We start from the raw sequence: 22,568 nt of genomic DNA, 5'->3' as shown, positions 1-22,568 counted from the left end.
ATGGGCGAGGAGCAGTGGCTCATGCCTGTAATCCCAGCACTTTGGGAGGCCAAGTCAGGAGGATTGCTTGAGCCCAGGAGTTCAAGACCAGCCTGGGCAACAAAGTAAGACTCCATCTCTACAAAAAAAAAAAAAAAATTAGCCAGGCATGGTGGCACTTGCCTGTAGTACTGTCTACTAAGGAGGCTAAGGTGGAAGGATCTCTTGAGCCCTGGAGGTTGATTGAAGCTGCAGTGATTCATGATCATGCCACCACACGCCAGCCTGGGTGACAGAGCAAGACCCTGTCTCAAAACAACAAAACACAAAAATAAAAATAGAGAACAAAAATAATAAATGTGTGCATATTTACTATTGGATATGGTAATATACCATGGTAGGTATTGCCTTTGTAAGTTGGTCTCCACTGTCTTTTGTTCCTAGAGCTTTCTCATTTTCTCATCTCCAAGGGCTTGTTTACTGCTTCATACATAAAAAGAGGCCAGGTATGATGGCTCATGCCTGTAATGCCAACACTTTGGGAGGCTGAGATGAGAGGATTGCTTGAGCACAGGAGTTCAAGACCAGCCTGGACAACATAGGGAGAACATGTCTCTACGAAAAATAAAAAACTTAGGCCAGGAGCAGTGGCCCATATGTGTAATCCCAGCACTTTGGGAGGCTGAGGCAGGCAGATCACCTGAGGTCAGGAGTTTGAGACCAGCCTGGCCAACAACATGGTAAAACCCTGTCTCTACTAAAAATACAAAAAATTAGCCAGGCTTGGTGGTGGGCACCTGTAATCCCACCTACTCGGGAGGCTGAGGCAGGAGAATCGCTTGAAACCGGGAGGCGGAGGTTGCAGTGAGCTGAGATCGCACCATTGCACTCCAGCCTAGGTGACAACAGTGAAACTCTGTCTCAAAAAACAAAAACAAAAACAAAACCAACAGTTAGTTGAGTGTGGTGGCATGCACTTGTAGTTCAAATTACTCAGGAGGCTGAGGTGGGAGGATTGCTTGAGCCTGGGAAGTTGAGGCTACAGTGAGCCGAAATTATGCCACTGCACTGTAGCCTGGATGACACAGCAAGAACCTATCTCAAAACAAAATAAACAAAAAGAGCCCTAATTTATACATGTATACTCGGTTTGAATTAAATTTAGCTTGTTTACTTAAAACTAGTGTTGAAGGTATTTTTCATACTATATTTTAATACTAAAGTTGATACTAATTTTATGCAGTTTTAAGTATTAAGACTAATCATTTGATCTTTGCTTTCTTTACCTAAAACATGGAAAATACTAGATTAAATGAGATGATTTGTGTGAAGCACAAGCAGAGTTTGGCATCTGGTCAATGTGCAATAAATGCTTGCTTTTATCCTCATAGTGACCTGCCTTGATCTTAAAATTAAAATGGTAGTAATTAGGTTTTAAGATGAAGTGGCTTATGCTGGTTTTAAAATATATTGTATTCGGAATCCTTTGTAAGTAACTATGTTTTCTTGTGACATTGTAATCTACTATGCTTAGTAGGCCTCCAGAGGGTATAGAGGAGAAAAGCTAATTTTTTATAGTTGTTTTATAAGCAAAGTTCCGGGATGTCAGGAGCTTGCTTAAAATGGTTATGTTTTATGCTTCTTAATTTAGGTACTTTAGATTTCTCCTAGATATTTTAGAACATTGCAGGCCATTTTGGGCATAAAAATCTACAATATAATTTGTAACTATTTCAGATTTCATGGTAAGACCAAACTGTGTTATAATTTTTGTAAGGAGCTAAACTCTTAGACTTTACTATTTATGTACTCTGACCGTTGGACTGGAACTGAAAACAACTTAAAGATGCAATTTGGCCTGGCTGTGTTAAATTAGTCTGCTTTGCATTGCTATAAAGGAGTACCGGGCTGGGGCAGTGGCCCATGCCTGTAATTCCAGCACTTTGGGAGCCTGAGTTGGGTGGATTTTTTGAGCTCAGGAGTTCGAGACCAGCCTGGCCAACATGGTGAAACCCCCTCTCTACCAAAAAAATACAAAAATTAGCTGGGTGTAGTGGCAGGTGCCTGTAATCCCGGCTACTCCAGAGGCTGAGGCAGAAGAATCACTTGAGCCCTGAATGCGGAAGTTGCAGTGAGCCAGATTGCACCACTGTTTTCCAGCCTGGGCCACAAAGCGCGGCTCCATCTCAAAATAAATAAATAAAATAAAAGGAAAAGAAATACCTAAGGCTGGATAACGTATAAAGAAAAGAAGTTTGTTTTGGCTCACGGTTTTGCAGGCTGCACAAGAAGCATGGCACCAGTATCTGCTTCTAGGGAAACCTCCGGAAGCTTCAAATCATGGCAGCTGGAGAAGGGGGAGCCAGGGTATCACATGGAGAGAGAGGGAGCAAGAGAGAGGGGAGGTGCCACACTCTTCAACAACCAGCTCTCAGAACTACTAGAGCGAGAACTCACCATGACCCAAACACCTCCCACTAGGCTCCACCTCCAACATTGAGGATTATATTTCAACATGAGATTGGGAGGGGACAAGCATCCAACTGTATTATATGCTTTGTCAAAATGATTCTGATTTTGACATCTTTTATATAAATCTTCTTTCCTTGCCTCCATTTTGGGGATGATTTTTATACATTTAATCCTTTAAAATCAAAGGGTTTAATATACATGTATGTTATCTAAGCTGTACTTTGTTGACCAAATTATTTGAGTAAAATGTAGCAATAATAAGAATAAGAATAACAAAAGTGAACTTTTATTGAATATTCGGTATGTGCTAGGCACTGTTCTTTTTTTTTTTTGAGACGAAGTTTCACTCTTGTTGACCAGGCTGGAGTGCAATGGTGTTATCCTGGCTCACTACTATCTCCACCTCCCGGGTTCATGTGATTCTCCTGCCTCAGCCTCCTGAGTAGCTGGGATTACAGGCGTGTGCCACAACACCCAGCTAATTTTGTATTTTTAGTAGAGGCGGGGTTTCACCATGTTGGCCAGGCTGATCTTGAGGTCTGTTGCATAAAAAGTCTTTTTGCCTCACATAAAAAGTCTTTGGCCTCACAAAGTGCTGAGATTACAGGTATGAGCTACCGGGCCAGGCCGCCAGATACGGTTCTAAGTGCCTTACACGTATTGACTAAATCTTCACAACCCTGTAGAAAGGTACTGTTTTCATAACCATTTGCACCTGAGGAAAACAGGGCACAGAGAGTCTAAGTCACTTGTTTCAGATCATACAGCTAGGAAAGGCAGAGCCAAGATTAGAACCCAGGCAGTCTGTGTTTAGAGTCCATTGACCACTCCACCATTTATCACCTGAAATGCATAGGTGCTCAGTGTTTAACCAGACAATCTCAGAGAACATTACCTAGAAAAATCCATAGTTCATTAAGAGTGATAATGAATATATGCTGTCTTGTCTCCCCATATATATATATATATAGTTTATAACAATTTATACTTCTGTGTGTGTGTGTTTGCACTATGTGTACTATGGATACATATATACTGTTACTCTGTTACTCCATTATTCAGTGGCAGAGAAGACAGTTTCAAATTTAGATCCCAGTTCAGCTTCTGACCCTGGATGTGTGAAGTCATAGAAAATTTAAATTTTACTCATTTCGATGCATTAGGAATTGTTTCCATATAATTCTTGGCACCAACAGCCATTGTATTTGTTGCACTATAATTCTCGGGTCAGGAGTACGAGAGAGTCCAGAGTTTTAGAATTATATCATTTAAGATGATGAGCATCAGTCTCATTGCAATTTAGTAAAATCAATTTAATGAGTGTTTTCTTGGCGAAAAGCCAGTTAATTATCATATCCATCAAATTTGGGGCTATAGTTATTAAAATTTTTTATTGTGGGAAAAATATCTAACATAAAATTTACCATGTTAGCATTAAAAAAATTTTTTTTTTGAGATGGAGTCTCGCTCTGTCACCTAGGCTGGAGTGCAGTGGCGCGATCTTGGCTCACTGCAAGCTCCGCCTCCTGGGTTCAAGCGATTCTCCTGCCTCAGCCTCCTGAGTAGCTGGGACTACAGGCATGTGACACCACTCCCAGGTAATTTTTTGTATTTTCAGTAGAGATGGGGTTTCACTGTGTTAGCCAGGGTGGTCTTGATCTCCTGACCTCACAATCCACCCGCTTTGGCCTCCCAAAGAGCTGGGATTACAGGCATGAGCCACCACGCCTGGCCCATGTTAACAGTTTTTAAGTGTACAGTTCATGATGTTAAGTAACATTTTCATGAAACAGATCTCCAGAACTTTTTTTATCTTGCAGATCTAGAACTAAGCACCCATTAAACAACTGCCTCTTGGTATTACCCTTTCCCTCAGCCACTAGTAACCACCATTCTACTTTCTGTTTCTCTGAATTTGACTAGATACCTCCTATAGGTGGAATCATGCAGTATTTTGTCTTTTTGTGACTGACATATTTAGCATAATGTCGTTAACATTTTGTAGCATGTGACAGGACTTTGCTTTTTAGGCTGAATAATATTTTATTGTAGGTATGTACCACATTTTATCGTTACTATTTTTCTATACTGTTTTTCTATGGTGGTTTTTGTCAAGTCAGTACTCGTTAGACTTATACCAAGTGATTGGTAGAAGGAATATGATAATCAGCATAATTCATATAAATTGCAGTTTGGCTGTTTCATAGATACTACAATAAAGAGTTGGTTTAGGTTAGAAATAAAGATTAACATGAGAGTTTTGAAAAGTGGTTTGTAGGCATTCATTCCCTGTTTTTTAGCTTTTGGCAAGAACATTTCCTGTTCATTATTAGAAATGATCCATATTACTGTTAAGAGCAATTTTAATATCTACTGTTTGCCCTTATATGAGGTCTGTTGCATAAAAAGTCTTTTTTTGGCTTAGGATCTTAATTGCAAATTCTTTATGTGTATTTATTATTTTGAAATACATTTGGCTAGCAAATTATGATCAGTTTCCTTCTTACTGAAACCAAATATGAGATTGACTTCCAAAAGTTCCTTCCAGAGCTAAAAGAGTTTGACTTCTATAAAGATCATGTTCATTTCTATAGTACTTTAATATATATATAATAATAAGTGAAACATGTCTCATATTGGTTAGAATATAAAATGATGCCCCAAATACTATAAATAGGAAATCCAAGATACCATAAGGATTAACTCAGAAGAAAAAAAAGATTAGCTAGAGCACTGTTTTCAAAGGATAAAGAACCCTAATTTTAATTTAAGTGGTTACTGGAAGTATTATCAAAATAGATTATTTAAACTCTTCTGGATAGTTAAGAATGACCAAATTCTAATACTTGCTTTGCTTTCAAGAAGTGAATTTTTTAGAAACATGAAATTTGACCATTTACGTTTACAGTATCAGAAACAATGATCCTCTTCCCCCTTTTTAATTTAGATTATGGATTTCAGCTTATGTGCTATACATAAAAAAGGGATTGGAGGCAACAACAACATCTCTTTAGAAGATAATGGATAGCAAATATAGAAATAATATCGTACTTGGCTAATCTCTTTTTAACAAATATTTTCAACATATATTCTTAAGGTAAAATTTAACTACATTGATTTTGCAATTTGTTAGCCACACTATCTTAAAAACTAAACAAAACAAAAACCACCTAGGCCAGACGTGGTGACTTACACCTGTAATCTCAGCACTTTGGGAGGCCAAGGCGGGTAGATTACCTGAGGCCAGCAGTCGAGACCAGCCTGACCAACATGGTGAAACTCCGTCTCTACTAAAATTACAAAAATTAACTGGGTGTGGTGATGGACACCTGTAATCCCAGCTCCTTGGAGGCTGAGACAGGAGGATCGCTTCAACCCAGGAGGTAGAGGTTGCGGTGAGCCCAGATCACACCACTGCACTCCAACCTGGGCGACAGAACAGGAGTCCGTATCAAAAAAAAAGAAAAAAAAAAATTACCTGGGCGTGGTGGCGGGCACCTGTAATCTCAGCCACCAGCCACTAGCCACTCGGGAGGGTGAGGCAGGAGGATTGCTTGAGTCTGTGAGGTGGAGGTTGCAGTGAGCCAAGATTGTGTCACTGAACCCCAGCCTGAGCAACAGCTAGACTCTGTCTCAAACCAAAAACAAAAAACACTTTAATGGGAAGGAAGTCACTCAATATAACCAAAATGAAGACCAACTACATTTTTCATTTAGTGTTTGTCTTACTCAGCACAATCAAGTATGACTTTTAAAAATTAAAGTAGGCCAGGCACGGTAGTTCACACCTGTAATCCCAGCACTTTCAGAGGCCAAGGTGGGCGGATCACCTGAGGTCAGGAGTTCAAGACCAGCCTGGCCAACATGGTGAAACCCTGTGTTTACTAAAAATACAAAAATCAGCCGGGCGTGGTGGCGCATGCCTGTAATCCCAGCTACTCAGGTGGCTGAGGCAGGAGAATTGCTTGAACCCAGGAGGCAGAGGTTGCAGTGAGCCGAGATAGCACCATTGCACTCCAGCCTGGGCGACAGAGCAAGACTCCGTCTCGGGGGGAGAAAAAAAATTAAAGTGGAATATTTTACATCTTTATTCAGGTATATATTCTTATAATTTTCAGCTTTAAAACATTTGAAATATTCTTTTAAATGCTTTTTCCCTCATAGAACAGACTGTTGAGAATCCTGTCTTAATACATAAACATCAAGATAGTTTTCAGCTTTTGCTTAGCTTGTTAGTGTATTTTTATTGTAGTCCTTAAACTAGGTAGTACAAAGATTTGATTTTTCAGGAGCAGAGTTGATAGAGCAGTCTGCTATATTGTGAATTCACATTTTAAAATCCTTTATTAATTGTCTTGAATGCAGGTCTAGTAGCTCTGTGACGTGTGCAGCTATACTATGACATCATAAACCCCATCTTGAGGGAACCTAGCTACGGGTCAGAGCTAGTCCACTAGGTGCTAATCAAATGCTGTGTTACAACGCTGTGAGGTTTTCCCAGTTATAAGTGTCATTATTAGGGTTTTTTTTTTTTTTATTGCAAAGCCAAGTAAGGCTGTCAATTGCATCATCTTACCTTATTTCTTCAGATTAAGTACTGTTTATAGTGGGATTTTCGGTGGATGTGGTGGCATCAGCATAATCTATGTTTCAGGCGTCCTATAGAGGAGGATTATTCTTCAACGGATGTGGAAGAAAAGGTAAATGATGTCTACTATAAGTACCTTCTACACACTTTTAAAGCCTCATGAAAAGAGGGGTAAAAATTGTGAAATATAAAATAACATCCATTTTATGTTTTAGTTTTTTGAGCAGTTGCCTACTTGGTTATTGGAATGTGATAAATTATTCATAGATCTTGGTATCACTTTTTCCTTCTCTTCATTTAGGCTTTTTGTGCAAACATTCCCTCCTCTGAGAAATTATCTACAACAAATAGCCTCTTCCCACACCACCCCCAGCCCCTGCTTTGTCACTCTCAAATCTGTTATTCTGCTTTACTGTTCTTTTAAGAGTGGAGCACCACCCAAATTATTTCCTCATCTATTTCTGTCTTCTAATCTGGGAGAGCAGCGACTTACTCTCATTCACTGCTGTATTCCCACTGTCTAGAATAGCCCACGACAAGCTCCCAATAGATATTCAGCAAATAGAAGGGTTAATTCATAAATATGATGTGTTTTTGATGTTTATAAGAAAGATTTCTCTATTTCTGCCTGTGATATGCATATTTTAGTTCAAGTGAACTTTGGTTTGTCTCCTTGTGTGTCTTTTAGGAAAGACTTTTTAATTCCTTTCTGTTTCCAGGGCTTCTTTAGAACCCTACTTATGAATAAAGTAATTATAATACTTTGTAGATTCCTCCTTGTTTATATTACAAGGATCTTCTTCTTCTTCTTCTTTTTTTTTTTTTGTTGAGACTGAGTCTCACTCCGTTACCCAGGCTGTAGTGCAATGGCACGATCTCGGCACACCGCAACCTCTGCTTCCTGGGTTCAAGTGATTCTCCTGCCTTAGCCTCCCAAGTAGCTGAGATTATAGGCATGTGCCACCACACCTGGCTAATTTTTATATTTTTAGTAGAGATGGGGTTTCACCATGTTGGCCAGGCTGGTCTTGAACTCCTGACTTCAAGTGATCCGTCCACCTCGGCCTCCCAAAATGCTGGGATTACAGGCATGTGCCACCATGCGCAGCCTCCTCCTTCTTCTTCTTCTTTTTTTTTTTTCTTTGAGACAGACTCTCGCTCTGTCGCTGAGGCTGAAGTGCAGTGGTGTGGTCTCAGCTTACTGCAACTTCCACCTTCCAGGTTCAAGCAATTCTCACGCCTCAGCCTCCCCAGTTGCTGGGATTACAGGCACATGCTACCACACCTGGATAATTTTTGTATTTTTAGTAGAGATGGGGCTTCACCATGTTGGCCAGGCTGGTCTTGAACTCCTGACCTCAATCAATCTGCCTGCCTTGGCCTCCCAAAGTGTTGACAGGCGTGTGCCACTGCACCCAGCCTCAGATGTTTATTTCTTATCTGGGCTCTAATCCAATAACCAGTCCCCTAATTCTCCTTGCCTGTGGAACATTTCCACCTGGTGGTCCTGCTGTTGCCCTGCCATTTTAGTGGCTTAGGCTCCCTAAAACTGAATCCATCACCTTGCACAAATCAAAAAAGATGCTTCTTTATTTACCTATTTTGTCTTTGGGGATACCATGCATGTTATTGGATCTTTCACTGCCCTTCTTCCCTCCATGCCATCTGTGTACCATACCCTACTTCACAGGCAGCCATGTACTCAGCTATAGCCCTACGCACTCAGTATAATAGTGCTTAGATGTTAAGGGTAGGAAGCCATGTGAATTTTTTTGATGAATAATAATGGTGGAGTTTAACCTATTAACTCTACCAGTATAATTATAAGCTTGACACTCTTGCTTATAAGTTTTGGCCAAACCAGTGAGAATGTAGAATGATAATTCTCCAGATCTAAGGGTTTTCTTTTTTAAAAGGAGACATTTGAATTCTACCTCCAGGTGCGTCATTTGTGCAGGTTCTCGGCCTTTATTTTAGCAGTTTAATGAAAAAATTGTCTCGTGAGCTTTTGGTCTGCCTAGAGTTTGGACATATAGAAGTTTCCTTGTAGTTACAGAATCTGTATAACCCATCTCCAGAATTGTCGGAATATGGTTTATGTTAGCAGGTACAAGTTCTTTTTCTGTATCAGGTATTCTGAACCAAGCCTTTTTTTTTTTTTTTGAGACAGAGTTTTGCTCTGTCATCCAGGCTGGAGTGCGGTGGCATGATCTCAGCTCACTGCAACCTCCACTTCCTGGGTTCAGGAAATTCTCATGCTGCAGCCTCCCAAGTAGCTGGGATTACAGGTGCGCACAACCACACCCGGCTGATTTTTGTATTTTTAGTAGAGGGGGTTTCACCATATTGGTCAGGCTGGTCTTGAACTCCTCACCTCAGGTGATCCTCCTGCCTCGGCCTCCTGAAGTGCTGGGATTACAGGCGTGAGGACTTAGCCGTTTTTGATAGAGCTATTGTTTAATTAAAATTCTGAGAGTTGTACTTGAAAGATGATTAAAGCAATGTAAAGGATGATTTATGCCTATCAGACACCCATGAATCTTTGTTAAATTGTTTTTCTGTTCTCCAGAATAATCTGATTTCTTTGAAGCTGGGCATTTCCCCACAAAAAGTGAATGTGGACACCACCTGCCATCTCAACCCATAGGTCTAGTTTGTGAGAATACTTGTAGGACCCCTGGATTTCCCCCTATAGTTTCAAGTTCATTGTCTTCAGATACCTTATTCTATGTATTTGGAAAAAAGAGTAAAACTTTGAGAGCCATTGGGTATCTGACAAGGTATCTTTGGGAGCTCCTTAATTCTAAATAGAAAATTATTTTGATTTGATAAAATGTGGTATCTTCAGAAATTTCCACCACCCAGCTATGTGACTGCATTTTTTAAAAAGGAAAGGAACAGAGAGGAAAATCAAGTCACTCCACCCTCCTTACTTACCTGTGGATTGTCCCTGCACGTGGTGGTGGGTGGTAGAAGTGGTGGTGGAGCACTGGGTCCTCCAGAGAGCTCAGTCCGGAATCTGGCAGTAAAGATCATGTCTCAGTTTCCTGAACTGATGGGACAGAAGCTGGTCAATGAAGTCTTCTCTTTGTGTTATTTTTTTTTCTTTTGTTTTATGTAGTTATAAAGTATAATTTCCATTTTGCCAGTTTCTGACATACAGGCTCTGTCAGGGTTACTGGATATGTTTATTTTGTCTCTGCTGCTCTATTGGAGCTGAAATCTCAGCCTGTCTGAGCAGTTCTTTAAGCTGAAAGCCAGGATGGTAGGGGCTAGATTAGAGTGGAATAACTGTTTTCAAAGTGTGGTGTGCAGAACCCTGGGGGTGACTCTGAGACACTTTCATGAGGCTTGCTAGATCAAAACCATTTTTACAGTAATGCTAAGATGTTATTTTTCTTTTTCTCTGTTTTGATATCTGCACTGATGGTGCAAAAACAGTGGTGGTGGGGGAGTGGTACATTGTTGGTGCCTTAAGTCAGTGACACAAACTGTATTAGTATTCACTATATTCTTCACTGCCATCCACTTGCAGTTTTTTTTTTTAAGTCAGTTTTACTTAAGAATACCTTTGATGAAGCAGTAAAAATTACCATTGTATTAAACCTTGACTCTGAGTACATGCTGTTTTGATATTCTGTGTCCTGAAGTAGGACAGCCACAGAAAGCACCCCTGCTGCGTCCTGAAGACCCGTGGTGTTCTTGAGGAAAAGCACGTGTGTTATCTGAGTGCCAAGATGAATTAACTGCCCGTTTTTCCACAGAACATCATTTTCTTCAAAAGAATGACTAATTGCCAAATGATGGCTATTCAAACTTGAAGACATTTCCTCAAAAACAAATGAAGTGAGCTTGTCAGTTCAAGGGAAACAACTCATGGTGTTTATTGTCACAAGCTTTTAAGGCAAAACTTTGAATTTTGGAAAATCTGCCATCTGCCATTGTGAGCTTGACAATATTCATAGTTTTCTGATCAAACTGGTTATACTTTAATGAAATGTGATTTATAATAGTGTGTCATGAAATGCATCCACATTTGGAAGATCTCCTGAACTCAGTGAGCCAGTATTTTCCAAATGAATACTTCAGGATGTTACAAAATCTTATGTGAGTAAAAAATTCATCCAAAGTACAAGACAGATCAATGGATTTTAATGTAATTGATACAGTCTCAGATTGTACATTGCAATTAACCCTTAAGAGACAACCAGTTGTCAAGTTTTGGTGTATCGATGAAGAATATCCATGATTTTCTACAGCCGCTATTATAATATTCCTCCCTTTTTCTAACATGAGTCTATGTGAGGCCCAGATTTTCTTCATATACCAACTAAAGCAACATATTGCAACAGATTCATTGTAGAAGTAGATATGAGAATCTAGCTGTCTTCAGTTAAATCTGACCTTAAAATAATTTGTAAAGATGTAAAATAGTGCTACTTTTCTCATTTTTTTGAAAATATCATTTTTCATAAAATGTTATTTATGGTAGCATATATTATTTTAAAATGAGTTACTAAGTGTTTTTTAAATTTCTGTTTTAATTTCCAATATGTTAAATATCAACAGATATAACCAGTAGTGTGCACAGCTGGCTTGTACCAGTGAAAGCCAATTGTATAATCTTTATCCGGCTTTGTGTTCAATGTCATCCACTGGCAGCTTGAAATCAGCCATAGTAGGAGTATTTACATCACAGAAATGAGCAAACACCACAAGTCAGTGTTCCTCCTTCTTAAGATCTAGTTATTAAGTGTTTACCAGCCTTCTACTGAATATGAATCACAGAAACAAAAGCTCTTTGAAGTCATCAGTAATTTTTAAGAGTGTAAAGATGCCCTGAGACTAAAATATTTGAGAATTAGTTGTGAGGAGAAAGAGTTATCTTTTGGGAGTTAGTCACCATAGAGGTGGCTGCCTTTTTATAATTCATACAGAGTTGCCTTTTGTGCTGGAAACATTTGTAGAATAAATCCCATGTTTTAAAACTTGTAGTTGTTAAATCTACTGGTTCCATAATGGGATGATGTTTTTCTTTTCCCTGGAATCTAAACTGGACGATAATACTCTAGGGGTAAGTGAGCTGAATTTTCCCTGTAGGCTACGTATTGGTTGCCTCTGTCCTGGTTTCTCACTATCTGTCCAACTGTTATCTAGGTTTAGATCAAGCCTTCACTCACGCTCTGGCACCTACACAAAGCCCTCACTTACTGTTTGGGCCCATACTGATCTTTCTATTCTGTACTCCTATGATATTCAAGGCCTCTAAAGTGGAGCAATTAGTTCTATACTATTCGGCGTGCTGTTGTTTCTTAGGTGCTAGTTTTATTCTACTTTCTACTAGTGCACCTAGTACAATGCTCAACACCTAGGTTCTCTTGACGGATAAAACATGTTTTAACTTTTGGATTGCCAGAGAAGTTTGTTTTCCAAGGGAATGATATTGTAAATAAATCTTAGTTATTTGTTATAAACACAGTTTTTAATAATTATTTTCAGGTATTAATATAAGTTGGAAATCATTGGTGTTCTTCAAAGTGAAGTCACACACAAAATCTTCCTTGAAAAATTGTTTTAGATCCTGTGGTTCTACTAACCGCACATGATAGACACTGGTGACTTATTTCCAAAGTCTTTGACTCTTGAGTAAGTCATAATGAATAGTGAATCTTAGTAAAATGAGTCAAAGTTTCTGAAATTATGCTGGCCTATAGGACAGAGGTGTTTACTAATTAGAAAACCTGGCAGGTTTTGAGTCTAGAGGAGTGGTAGTATCGTGCTTTCTGGTAGGGATCTCTGTTGAAGGAACTCAGGGAAGTAGTGAGAAGATGGCTGTTGTACTGATCTCTACCCAAAGCTAAGTGATAGTTCTGGCCTCTCTGGATGCTTGAGCTAGGGAGACGAAAAGTATCCAGAGGCCTCACCAGCCTTGAAGGCATGAGCTTTCTCTGGGTCAGAGACACCAGGGGCTTGAAAGGTCCTGGAATTTCTTCAGCCTATGCCTTTTTAGTGGTTATAAGGGCATAACAGTGACTGTGATTTTTATCAGTCTAGAATCAAAGCATCAGCTTACATCTAGAGTAACACTAGAATATCGTATGTCACACATTTAATAAAAATAATGCACTGGCCAGGCGCGGTGGCTCATGCCTCTAATTCCAGCACTTTGAGAGACCAAGGCGGGCAGATAACAAGGTCAGGAGATCGAGACCGTCCTGGCTAACACAATGAAACCCTGTCTCTACTAAAAATAAAAAAATCAGCCCAGCATGGTGGTGGGCGCCTGTAGTCCCAGCTACTCAGGAGGCTGAGGCAGGATAATGGCTTGAACCTGGGAGGCGGAGCTTGCAGGGAACCAAGATCATGCCAGTGCACTCCAGCCTGGGCAGCAGAGCGAGACTCCGTCTCAAAAAAAAAAAAACAAAAAAAAACCATATTTAAGTTCTATCTCCAATTTCTCTGAAGAAGTTAGAGAAGATAGTTTATATGCTGGCCTAAGAAAGGCTTCACTGTTAGTAGTCGTGAGGTCGTAGTGAGGTAGTTTAACTGCTTTAGAACTTTGTGCTTGGAACATTCTTAGCCACCGAAGTATGGGCACCAAAAGTGATAAGGAGCATGTGTTTCTTAATATCTGTCACATCAGAAAATGACTGTTACAGGACAGTAACCACCTCCCGATGGTAAGTATCCTAGCTGGTTTGTCATTTCTCAGGAGCAGGATAAAGAGAAGTAGGGCAGCCATATTAGTGAGTGGTATTGCTTAAAAATAAGCAAAAACAATAACAAAAAAGATCCAACTTTAATCCTCAATGGTGATCGTTTTGGCAGGTTTCTGTAGCTGGATCAGGCACCAGAAGAGGCTCCCCAGCTGTAATTCTAGTGCAGTTACCTTCGGGCCAAACTATACATGTTCAGGGAGTAATTCATACACCACAGCCATTGGTTATTCAGTCACCACAAATACACACTGTTCAGCTTAACTTCCTTCCCGGATGGTTTCTCTTTTACTTTCTTGAGCCATTTTTTTCTCTTTCACTAATTCATTTATCATTTTTCTTTATGAAGCTTTTATGCACAAATCTTTTTATTAGATATTTGGAGGAATCTCTTTTCCTTGCATAAGGTACTCTGTGTCCTGCTAGGTACGTAGGTTTCACTTCAGAGCTGCAGCTTTGTTGTCAGCTCTTCATTTGGGGACTGAGTAATTGCAGATGAGCAGTTCATGTCTTCTTCACATTGGTTTTCTGTGTTCAAACTCAGATTTATTTAGTGGTGCTCCCCAAGGGTGCTGAAAAATATTTTGAGGGTTCTTCAGAGAAGATGTCTGATAAACACAGTAATATAAAGATTATAGTATTGATGCTGTTTTCGTGAATAATCACCTTAGTAGGTAGATACAAATTTATTTAAAATTCGGTATACATAATTCTTAGTAAGATGATTTTATTGATGTATCCCTCTCAGATTAAACCTTGGCTTTTGTAGATATAATTATTATTGTGGTTGTGATCCAGAGATGTATTTTACCCTTAACATTTCTTGAAGGTAAAACATTTTTTTCCATCAATAGATGTAAATTATTAAGTATGCATTTTTTTAAAGTATGCATCTTAATTACTGAATTTATTTTTGTTCCTTTTTAAGGTCAGTTATTATCCTTTAAATGCTGAAATTATCTGAACCTAATTGATGACAAAAAAAAATCTGTGAGGAAAAGGGAGACACATATACATAGTGTAGTCCTTTTCCCGCGTGTTCAAGTAGTTTATCACAGGAGAACGATGAGAGTGGCAACAAGATACCTGACGTGACAAATTCACATATGGTAAAAGCTTGATTATCTTTGTGGCATGGGTATCTTCTCCTGTATTGCCCAAAAGTGTAAGAATAATTCTCATCATTATCTTTTTTTCCTGTGATGGCCCCTGATTCCAAGAGTTTCTAACTCTTTCTGACACTAATTATAAAACAAGAAAGTCTTTCCTACCTCTTCTTTGTTTTACGCCTTTTATTGGGGTCCACATATTTCTACTGAGTTTTAACCTGGCTGGTATTGGAAGAAAGTATTGTGTATTATTTTTATTATTTAATAGAGACAGAATTCTCAGTATGTTACCCAGGTTGGTGTTGAGCTCCTGGCCTCAAGTGATCCTCTTGCCTCAGTCTCCCAAAGTGCTGGATTACAGGTGTGAGCCAGAGCACCCAGCTGAAAGAAAGTATTCTCTTATATTCAGTAGGCTTTGTTTGGATTTTGTTAAGTGAATGATTTAATTGTCCTTGTAGAAAGAGGTGCCAGTGGATCTTGTCCTAGAATACTTAATCCCTCTGCATGAACTTTAATTTTCACCTTTTCTAAAATAGATAAATTAATAGCCTACCTCACCTAAGGGAGTTGTTATGATTCTATGACAGATGTGTGAGAGCCCGGTGTAAAGTGATAAATACTTAATATTTGGTGGTGATATATGATTATCTGAGGCAACAACATTTTTTTCAGTAAGTTCTGTTGATTGAGTGTGTGTGCTTATGTGTGGGGCGTTCATGAGCAAAGATGCGGAGTCATGTGAAGGTGAATATACACCTCCGTGTACTTTGGGAAGTATATATTCTTGCTTGCATTGTTGATATTTTGATAAGCTCTTTTGATTTTATCCAAATCAGTTTCCCATGTACTTACAATATGAAGTGAGTTTTGTAAACTCTGCTACCCTAGGCCCTCAAAGTATTAATAATTGACTGAATATATCGAAAGCGGTCATGTTGTTGAAGAGATTCATTGTTTTAGTTTTCTGACTTCTTTAATAATCATATCACTGTATTATTACTTGACTTGAAAAATGAAATCATGCTTAAAACTCTGATCTTTCTCTTAAGGAGAAATTCTTTATTTGGATCTTCAAGACCTACCACCACCAAACCCTAACTTACTCCTTGTAATAGAAATCCTAATTTTACCCAGGCTTGCTTACTGACTTGCTTATCTACTTAAATATTCTGTCTTGGGCCTATCTGATGGCTAATGTGAAGACCCAGCTCACGCCAGTGCCAGCTGTGTGAGAGTGGAGACAGCAGTGTGATCCAGGAGCTCTCTTCTGCCTTGGCCCCTTGCTGGCTCCCTCCTGGATCCGTAGGAGCACTTTCAGGTTGAGAGCTTAGGTCTTGGGTATTTTACATTTTGTTCTTTGCTGCAATGCCTCATTTGACATCCCAACCACTCTTTCCCTTGTATTTCTGTAGTATATAGTACCCGTATCATTACTTTCCACACACGTTTGTTTTATAACTGAAATGTTTGTGTCTGCACTTCCTTTCTTGAGCCAGACTCCTTTAGTGCAGATTCACCGTGTTGTATTGCTTGGTTGCTTCCACAGTGCCTGGCTCAGTGCTGCACACGCAGACTCTTAGCCTCAATTTTTTGAATGAGGGAAAAGAACATATATTTTATGATACATTTCAGAAAATCTTGTATTATAGGTAGCAACAATTGCAGAGACAGATGAATCTGCAGAATCAGAAGGTGTAATTGATTCTCATAAACGTAGAGAAATCCTTTCACGAAGACCCTCTTATAGGTAAGTTAACCAAGTTTCCTACTGTAAAGATACTTTTTCCAAAATGGTAGAATAATTATTCATCAAATCAATTCTTCCTTTATAGCTTTTCTGTTTTAAGAGTCATTCATGTATCTTAGTGACTTACATTGTTAAATTATATTTTAGGAAAATACTGAATGAACTGTCCTCTGATGTGCCTGGTGTTCCCAAGATTGAAGAAGAAAAATCAGAGGAAGAAGGAACGCCGCCTAACATTGCTACCATGGCAGTACCAACTAGCATATATCAGACTAGCACGGGGCAATACAGTATGTATGCTGCAATTCGATATGATACAGTGCTAGCTTTAAGTCTTCTCTAGTTATATTGAAGCAACTCAGGTTTTGGCATTAAATTGTTCCATTTTTAAGTGCATCAATACCTAAACTGTATCATTGAATGAAAGTATATGTTAAAAAGTGAGATATTTGTATTGAGAGCTATCATATAATTTTGAAAAGTAAAAATTTTAACTGCTGAATATAGAAGAAAAATTTGGAGTAAAAATAAAGGGAGGATTTTTTTCCTACTTACATGTTTATATTAATCTCTAGTAAAATATTGTTTTTGTTGTCTTTATGATGCATGCAAACATAAATGTCTGTATTTCATTCTTGTTGGCTTCTGTTACCCACAATTACATACTATACTTACTAATCTAAGAGTTTTCTAAAGTATGTTTTCAATGTTTCACTACTCTCTGTTAATTCGTGCTACAGTTTTTCCTAAAAGAGAATGGAAAAATTATTTAAGTTTTTAAACTGTAGCAATTGGATAGATAATTTTATTTGAAATTTTACACACCAAAAGTTCTAAATAAACAGATACATTCACATTCAGTCTTGTGCATTTTAATGGACTGTTAATTCTGTGCTTTTAGCTCTGATTAAAGCACTAGTTTTTTCCCAAATGAAAAATGTTTGATACATAAAAATAGTAAAAACCAAGAGCTAGAAAGAAAAGAAAAAGGACGAGAAAGGATAGGGATATCACATATCCTAAGCTAGCCACTTAGGTACTGGAATAATGTGATATCCCTGTCCTTTCTGAAGTATATATTGTCCATGGAAATTGTCCAAATCAGTTTCCCATGTAATTATAATATGAAGTAAAGTGAGTTTTGTAAACTCTGCTACCTTAGGCCTTCAAAGTAATTCACTGAATATATTGACAGCAGTCATATTGTTGAAGAGATTCATGATTTTAGTTTTCTGACTTTAAAAAGAGCTACTTAGGTACTGGAATATATGTGATATTAAATAATGTGTTTATCCAATTAAGGTATGGAGATTTTAGATATATTCTTTGTTTTTCCTTTAAAAAGTAGCAATACCAAGGAAAAAAAATCTCAAGTCTTAATTTAAGTCCTGGCTACTAAAACAAGCTACAATTTTTAATATATGAGAAGACTTTATATAGTCATTTTTTTTTTGGAGCTTTTTAGAGTTTTTCTTATAGCATTGGTAGATTTGCAGTAGTAAACTATTAAATACATTCTCTGTTGGTAATTGAGGGGAACTCCTACCATGATACCTAGTAGATCCGGGGTGTAGTATATTCCCACCTTCTACAGGGCACCCAGTAGACTTGTCCAAAGTCAGTGTTAGGAAAAGAAAACTCCCCATCATCTGTAAGAAATAGACCTTGAGGTTTACATTGTCACTTTTTTATTACTTCTTTTGTTTACATGCTCTTTTGTCTGGCACACTGGGAATCTCTGGTGGGTTTTAGAACTGTAAAACTGAGTATGCTAATGTGCAAGGCCTGCTGGTGAGCCTCTGCAGCACAGCATGCAGGTTATGAGAGTGCTGAGTGCCTCGTCCTTCCGTCCCCAGAGGGGCTGGGCAGAAGCTGCTGGCACCTCTTGGCTGGTCAGCCCTGGCCTTGAGCAGCTCCATCTGCTCACCCCAGTGGGCTGTACACATATCATCATGTTCTGTTTGTGTCATGACAGGGAAAAGGTTGGAAGTGACTGCTGAAATGACACTAAGACTTCTCAAAGTGTTGGAGACCACTAAGATGCTGTCATCGTAACATTTCTCTGGCATGTCCTAATGCTGCTTAGGACTTCTGATAGAAACAGTGATTCCTTTACAAGTTGATAGGGAAGCAGATGCTGTAGGGTTAACTTGTCTAGATTATTAGCTGAAAATTTGAAATTATGAAAACGTTTGGGGTTGAAGCTGGAGATGATGTGGGGAAGGAACCATCTTTGTGCCATTTGCAAACTCAGTGATCAGAGCAAGAAGCTTTATTAAATTCACATCTCAGGTTTTAGTCTTTGAAGTGGGAATAATACTAAATTGCCAAACTCTGGGGTTCCTGTGAAGACAAAGGAGATAATGGGTAAAAGTAGGGGGAAAAAGGCATGCTACTATTGGCATGAAACAGAGAAATTAAGTTAGGTGTACCATTGTCTCATTCATGTTCATTGAACTTTCCCTCCAACCAGCCTCAATGGCTTCATTCCCTGTGTCCTTGGTGCCTGCTCACAGCAGGGGGCTGGCATTAGACCTTACTCTGTGTGTCTGTAGGGGGATGAGAGGAGCCGAGTCAGGAATTCTGGTTGAGAACTAGAAAACTGCATCTTTAGAAATTAGATCTTAGGCCAGGTATGATGGCTCCCACCTGTAATCCCAGCACTTTGGGAGGTCTAGACATGAGGGTTGCTTGAGGCCAGGACTTTGAGACCACTCTGGGCAATAGAGTGAGACCCTGTCTCTACAAAAGAATTTTAAAAATTAGCAGGGCGTGGTGGTATGCGCTCATCCCAGCTACTCAGGAGGCTGAGGTGGGAGGATTGCCTGAGACCAGGAGTTTGAGGCTGCAGTGAGTTATGATTGCACCACTGCACTGTCCAGCCTGGGCAGTGGAGTGAGACTCTGTCTCAAAACAACAAACAAACAAAAAAGCACATCTGTGTATTTGCCACATAAGAAGTCATGGACTATTTCTTTCTTTGATTTCTTAATTTGAGCCTATACAGTATGATCCTAGAAATTATTTTGATAAGGATTTATAGTTCTGTGTGTATAGTCTGCAGGTAAAAATTGCCATTTATTGGTTCACACAGTGTGAATTTCCTCTGTTAAAAATGCATTTTGGGGACATTTAGTGACATTTATGTAGATAATTCTTTGATAAGTGAATACTAACAACATTCAAACTTTTTAGAAGACATTTAATTGGAGGGTAAACATATACTTATATACACAACATCCATTTTTATTGATCTTATTTCTTATAGAACTGACTTAGCAGATATTAGTTCTTTAATGTTGTAGCAGAATGTCTAGAAATGGAAACAATTGCCAGTGTCCTTTGGTTTTTAGAATAGAGGAATTTATTTTACTAGAATTTCTGGAGCTTTTCCTATGTTTTTTCCTTCCCTTTCAGCTGTAAATGTTTTTTCCTTCCCTTTCACCTTCCCTTTTAATGCTGTTTCATAACCTTTTATTATAAAAATTTTTTTTAGGTTTAATTCTTCAGCTTTATCCATGGATGGCTTTCTCCCAAACTTTGCTTTTCTTTTTTTCCAAGATTAGTATTTTATTAGTTATTTTTAATTTGAAATAATGAGTTAGCTGGTGTTTAAAAGAACTAAATGTGTATCAAAGTTGAAGAAAGTATATTCAAGTTTTCCCATATACAAGCAGTTACGTTTTTAATAGTTGAAAGATACTTGGCAGAAGTTGGCCTTATTATATTGACTTACTATTATCACAAAAACTAAGAAGTGAAAGTTGGAATAGGCTACTCCCTGGGGAATAGGAAAACTAGCATAAAATAGACAGGGATCCATTATTACAACACCAAGTAAGTGAGCTCTACCTGCAGAATCCTCGCTGGAAGTACAGATCTTAGTGATAGGTGTGTTGCATAACAGTTGAGCGATGCTGGTCAAAGAAAGCCTTTTATCTCAGGAGCATATACCCGAGACATGGCAGGAGAAGAGAGAGCCTTAGAATGAACAAAGAATGTTACTTGCTGCATAAGACAGTTAAGATATGCAGTAAATGAATGAATTTGTAAAAGCAACTGAGGAAATTAAAATGTTTGAAGCTTCCTAATTCATTAAATTTTCTCTTGAAACAAAGGTTACTTAAATCCCCCATCCTACTATACCCAACTTCTTCCTGTACCAATTAAAGACTATCACCCAAGACTTCAATTTTTTTTCCCCGTAAATGACCCTTGTCTCTGTTTCTGCCTACTGTATTTTACTAGGAATCTTATTAGAGTCTCTATTAACTCCTCTTTCTGGAATTCTTATACATGAAAGGTAAATGGGTCGATCCAAACTGCACCATTATGAAAAGAAAAATGTGAACTTTGTGGATTGCTTATAAGAATTCAGATTTCTCAGGAGGCTCACGAATAAACACTAATTCAACTTCTTCATAAAGGGAATTGGAACATGATAGGCTTACACATTTGAAAGTTAATTCAGTTGCAGTTCTTAATAGTGACGTTTACATTTCTTTAGGGCAACTGTTTCAAAAATTTTTAAGGCACTACTTAATGTAACTCTGGCTTTTAAACTTTGGTGTTGCTATTCTTGTTAAAGCATGATTTAGTCTTTTTTCTGCTATATGCACCTCTTGGCTTTTAAGGTACAGGTACTCATAGGTACTCTCTTATGGTCACTCTTTGAATTTAAACCTGAGAATTCATTGGAACAAAGGTCTGTTTACTGCTCTTTTTAAAGTTAATGCAGTGAGATTTCATTTATGAATCTTTGCATTGCAATTTGGAACAAGAGTGGTTTTAAATATAAACATTTACAAGTTTATGTATTTTAATTAGCTCATGTGTATAAGTTTAAGTTTAGAAGTATATAACATGGGCTGGGCGTGATGGTTCACGCCTGTAATCCCAGCACTTTGGGAGGCCAAGGCGGGCGGATCACCTGAGGTCAGGCGTTGGAGTCCAGCCTGACCAACATGGTGAAACCCTGTCTCTACTAAAAATACAAAATTAGCTGGGTGTGGTGGCGCACACTTGTAATCCCAGCTACTCGGTAGGCTGAGGCAGGAGAATCACTCAAACCCAGCAGGTGGAGGTAGCAGTGAGCCGAGATCACACCATTGTACTTCATCCTGGGTGAGAAGAGTGAAACTCCATCTCAAAATAAATGAATAAAATAAATAAATAAATAAGAAGTATATAACATCACCAGGCTTAGTGGTTTGTGCCTGTAGTCCCAGCTACTCAGAAGGCCGAGGCAGAAGGTTTGCTTGAGTCTAGGAGTTTAAGACCAGCCTGGGCAACATAGCAAGACCCCCATCTCTTAAATAAATAAATAAATAGCTAAAATAGAAGATGTGTCTAAATTCATTCAGTTAATTTCATCATTTTTTCTCACTACCTTGATTTATGTTTATTGAAAGCACATGTTATGCTATCCTTGAATATTTTGAAACCTAAACAATTTTCTCCTCAAATCTCTGAATACAGACAGGCCCACATAAAACCTATTTCCAGGATCCTGAGGCATTGGGAAATCTTGTTTCTTGTCAGATGAGAGAGAACATTTTCAATGGGAAGGTCCTCTGTCATTTGATAACAACAAAATCAAGAGCACCTTTGGTATAAAAAATGAAAATGAGGCTAAACGTGCCTGACTTAATCAGTAGAAATGTTTTCTCACTAGAGCCAATGTGTGAGGGGTGTGTGTGTGTTTGTTTAGCTTTTGTTTTCCACATCTAATTATATAATGACCTCACCAGAAAATAAAATGAGAAGCAGATTCTTGATGTTCGTATCGTGAAAACAAAGTTTTTTGATCAAACTGTGGGGAAATATTAGTGAAAGAAAAAAGGAAATGAGTAAACCAAAAAGAAAGAAGAGAAAAAGGAAAGTAAAGATCTTTGTTATCTACCTGTTTAGGGGTTCTTACCCCTGAGGGAGCTACTCTCACCTCAGATTGACTTGAT

The 22,568-nt window shown here is 38.5% G+C and overlaps 1 protein-coding gene across 33 annotated transcripts in view; it reads left to right on the top strand.

Moving 5' to 3' along the window:
* Positions 1 to 22,568, top strand: part of CREM (cAMP responsive element modulator) — an 86,884-nt gene that overhangs the window by 36,571 nt on the left and 27,745 nt on the right. For 16 of the 33 annotated variants that reach the window (XM_031652397.1, XM_031652396.1, XM_031652395.1 and 13 more), the window contains 2 exons: positions 16,514 to 16,611; positions 16,759 to 16,901. The exons of 4 other annotated variants lie outside the window; for them this stretch is intronic. In XM_031652397.1, the coding sequence (XP_031508257.1) occupies positions 16,514 to 16,611; positions 16,759 to 16,901 (241 nt within the window). Of the gene's footprint in view, positions 1 to 6,662; positions 7,152 to 13,511; positions 13,720 to 13,867; positions 14,013 to 16,496; positions 16,612 to 16,758; positions 16,902 to 22,568 lie in introns of those variants that run through there. 13 more of the 33 variants (XM_021943179.2, XM_021943174.2, XM_017962726.3 and 10 more) reach the window with 12 other exon arrangements.

Source organism: Papio anubis, chromosome 11 (assembly GCF_008728515.1).
Source record: "Papio anubis isolate 15944 chromosome 11, Panubis1.0, whole genome shotgun sequence".
In the NCBI taxonomy this organism is placed as follows: Eukaryota; Metazoa; Chordata; class Mammalia; order Primates; family Cercopithecidae; genus Papio; species Papio anubis.
The sequence above is the reverse complement of the archived record's forward strand: the minus strand, read 5'-3'. Positions and strand labels throughout refer to the sequence as shown.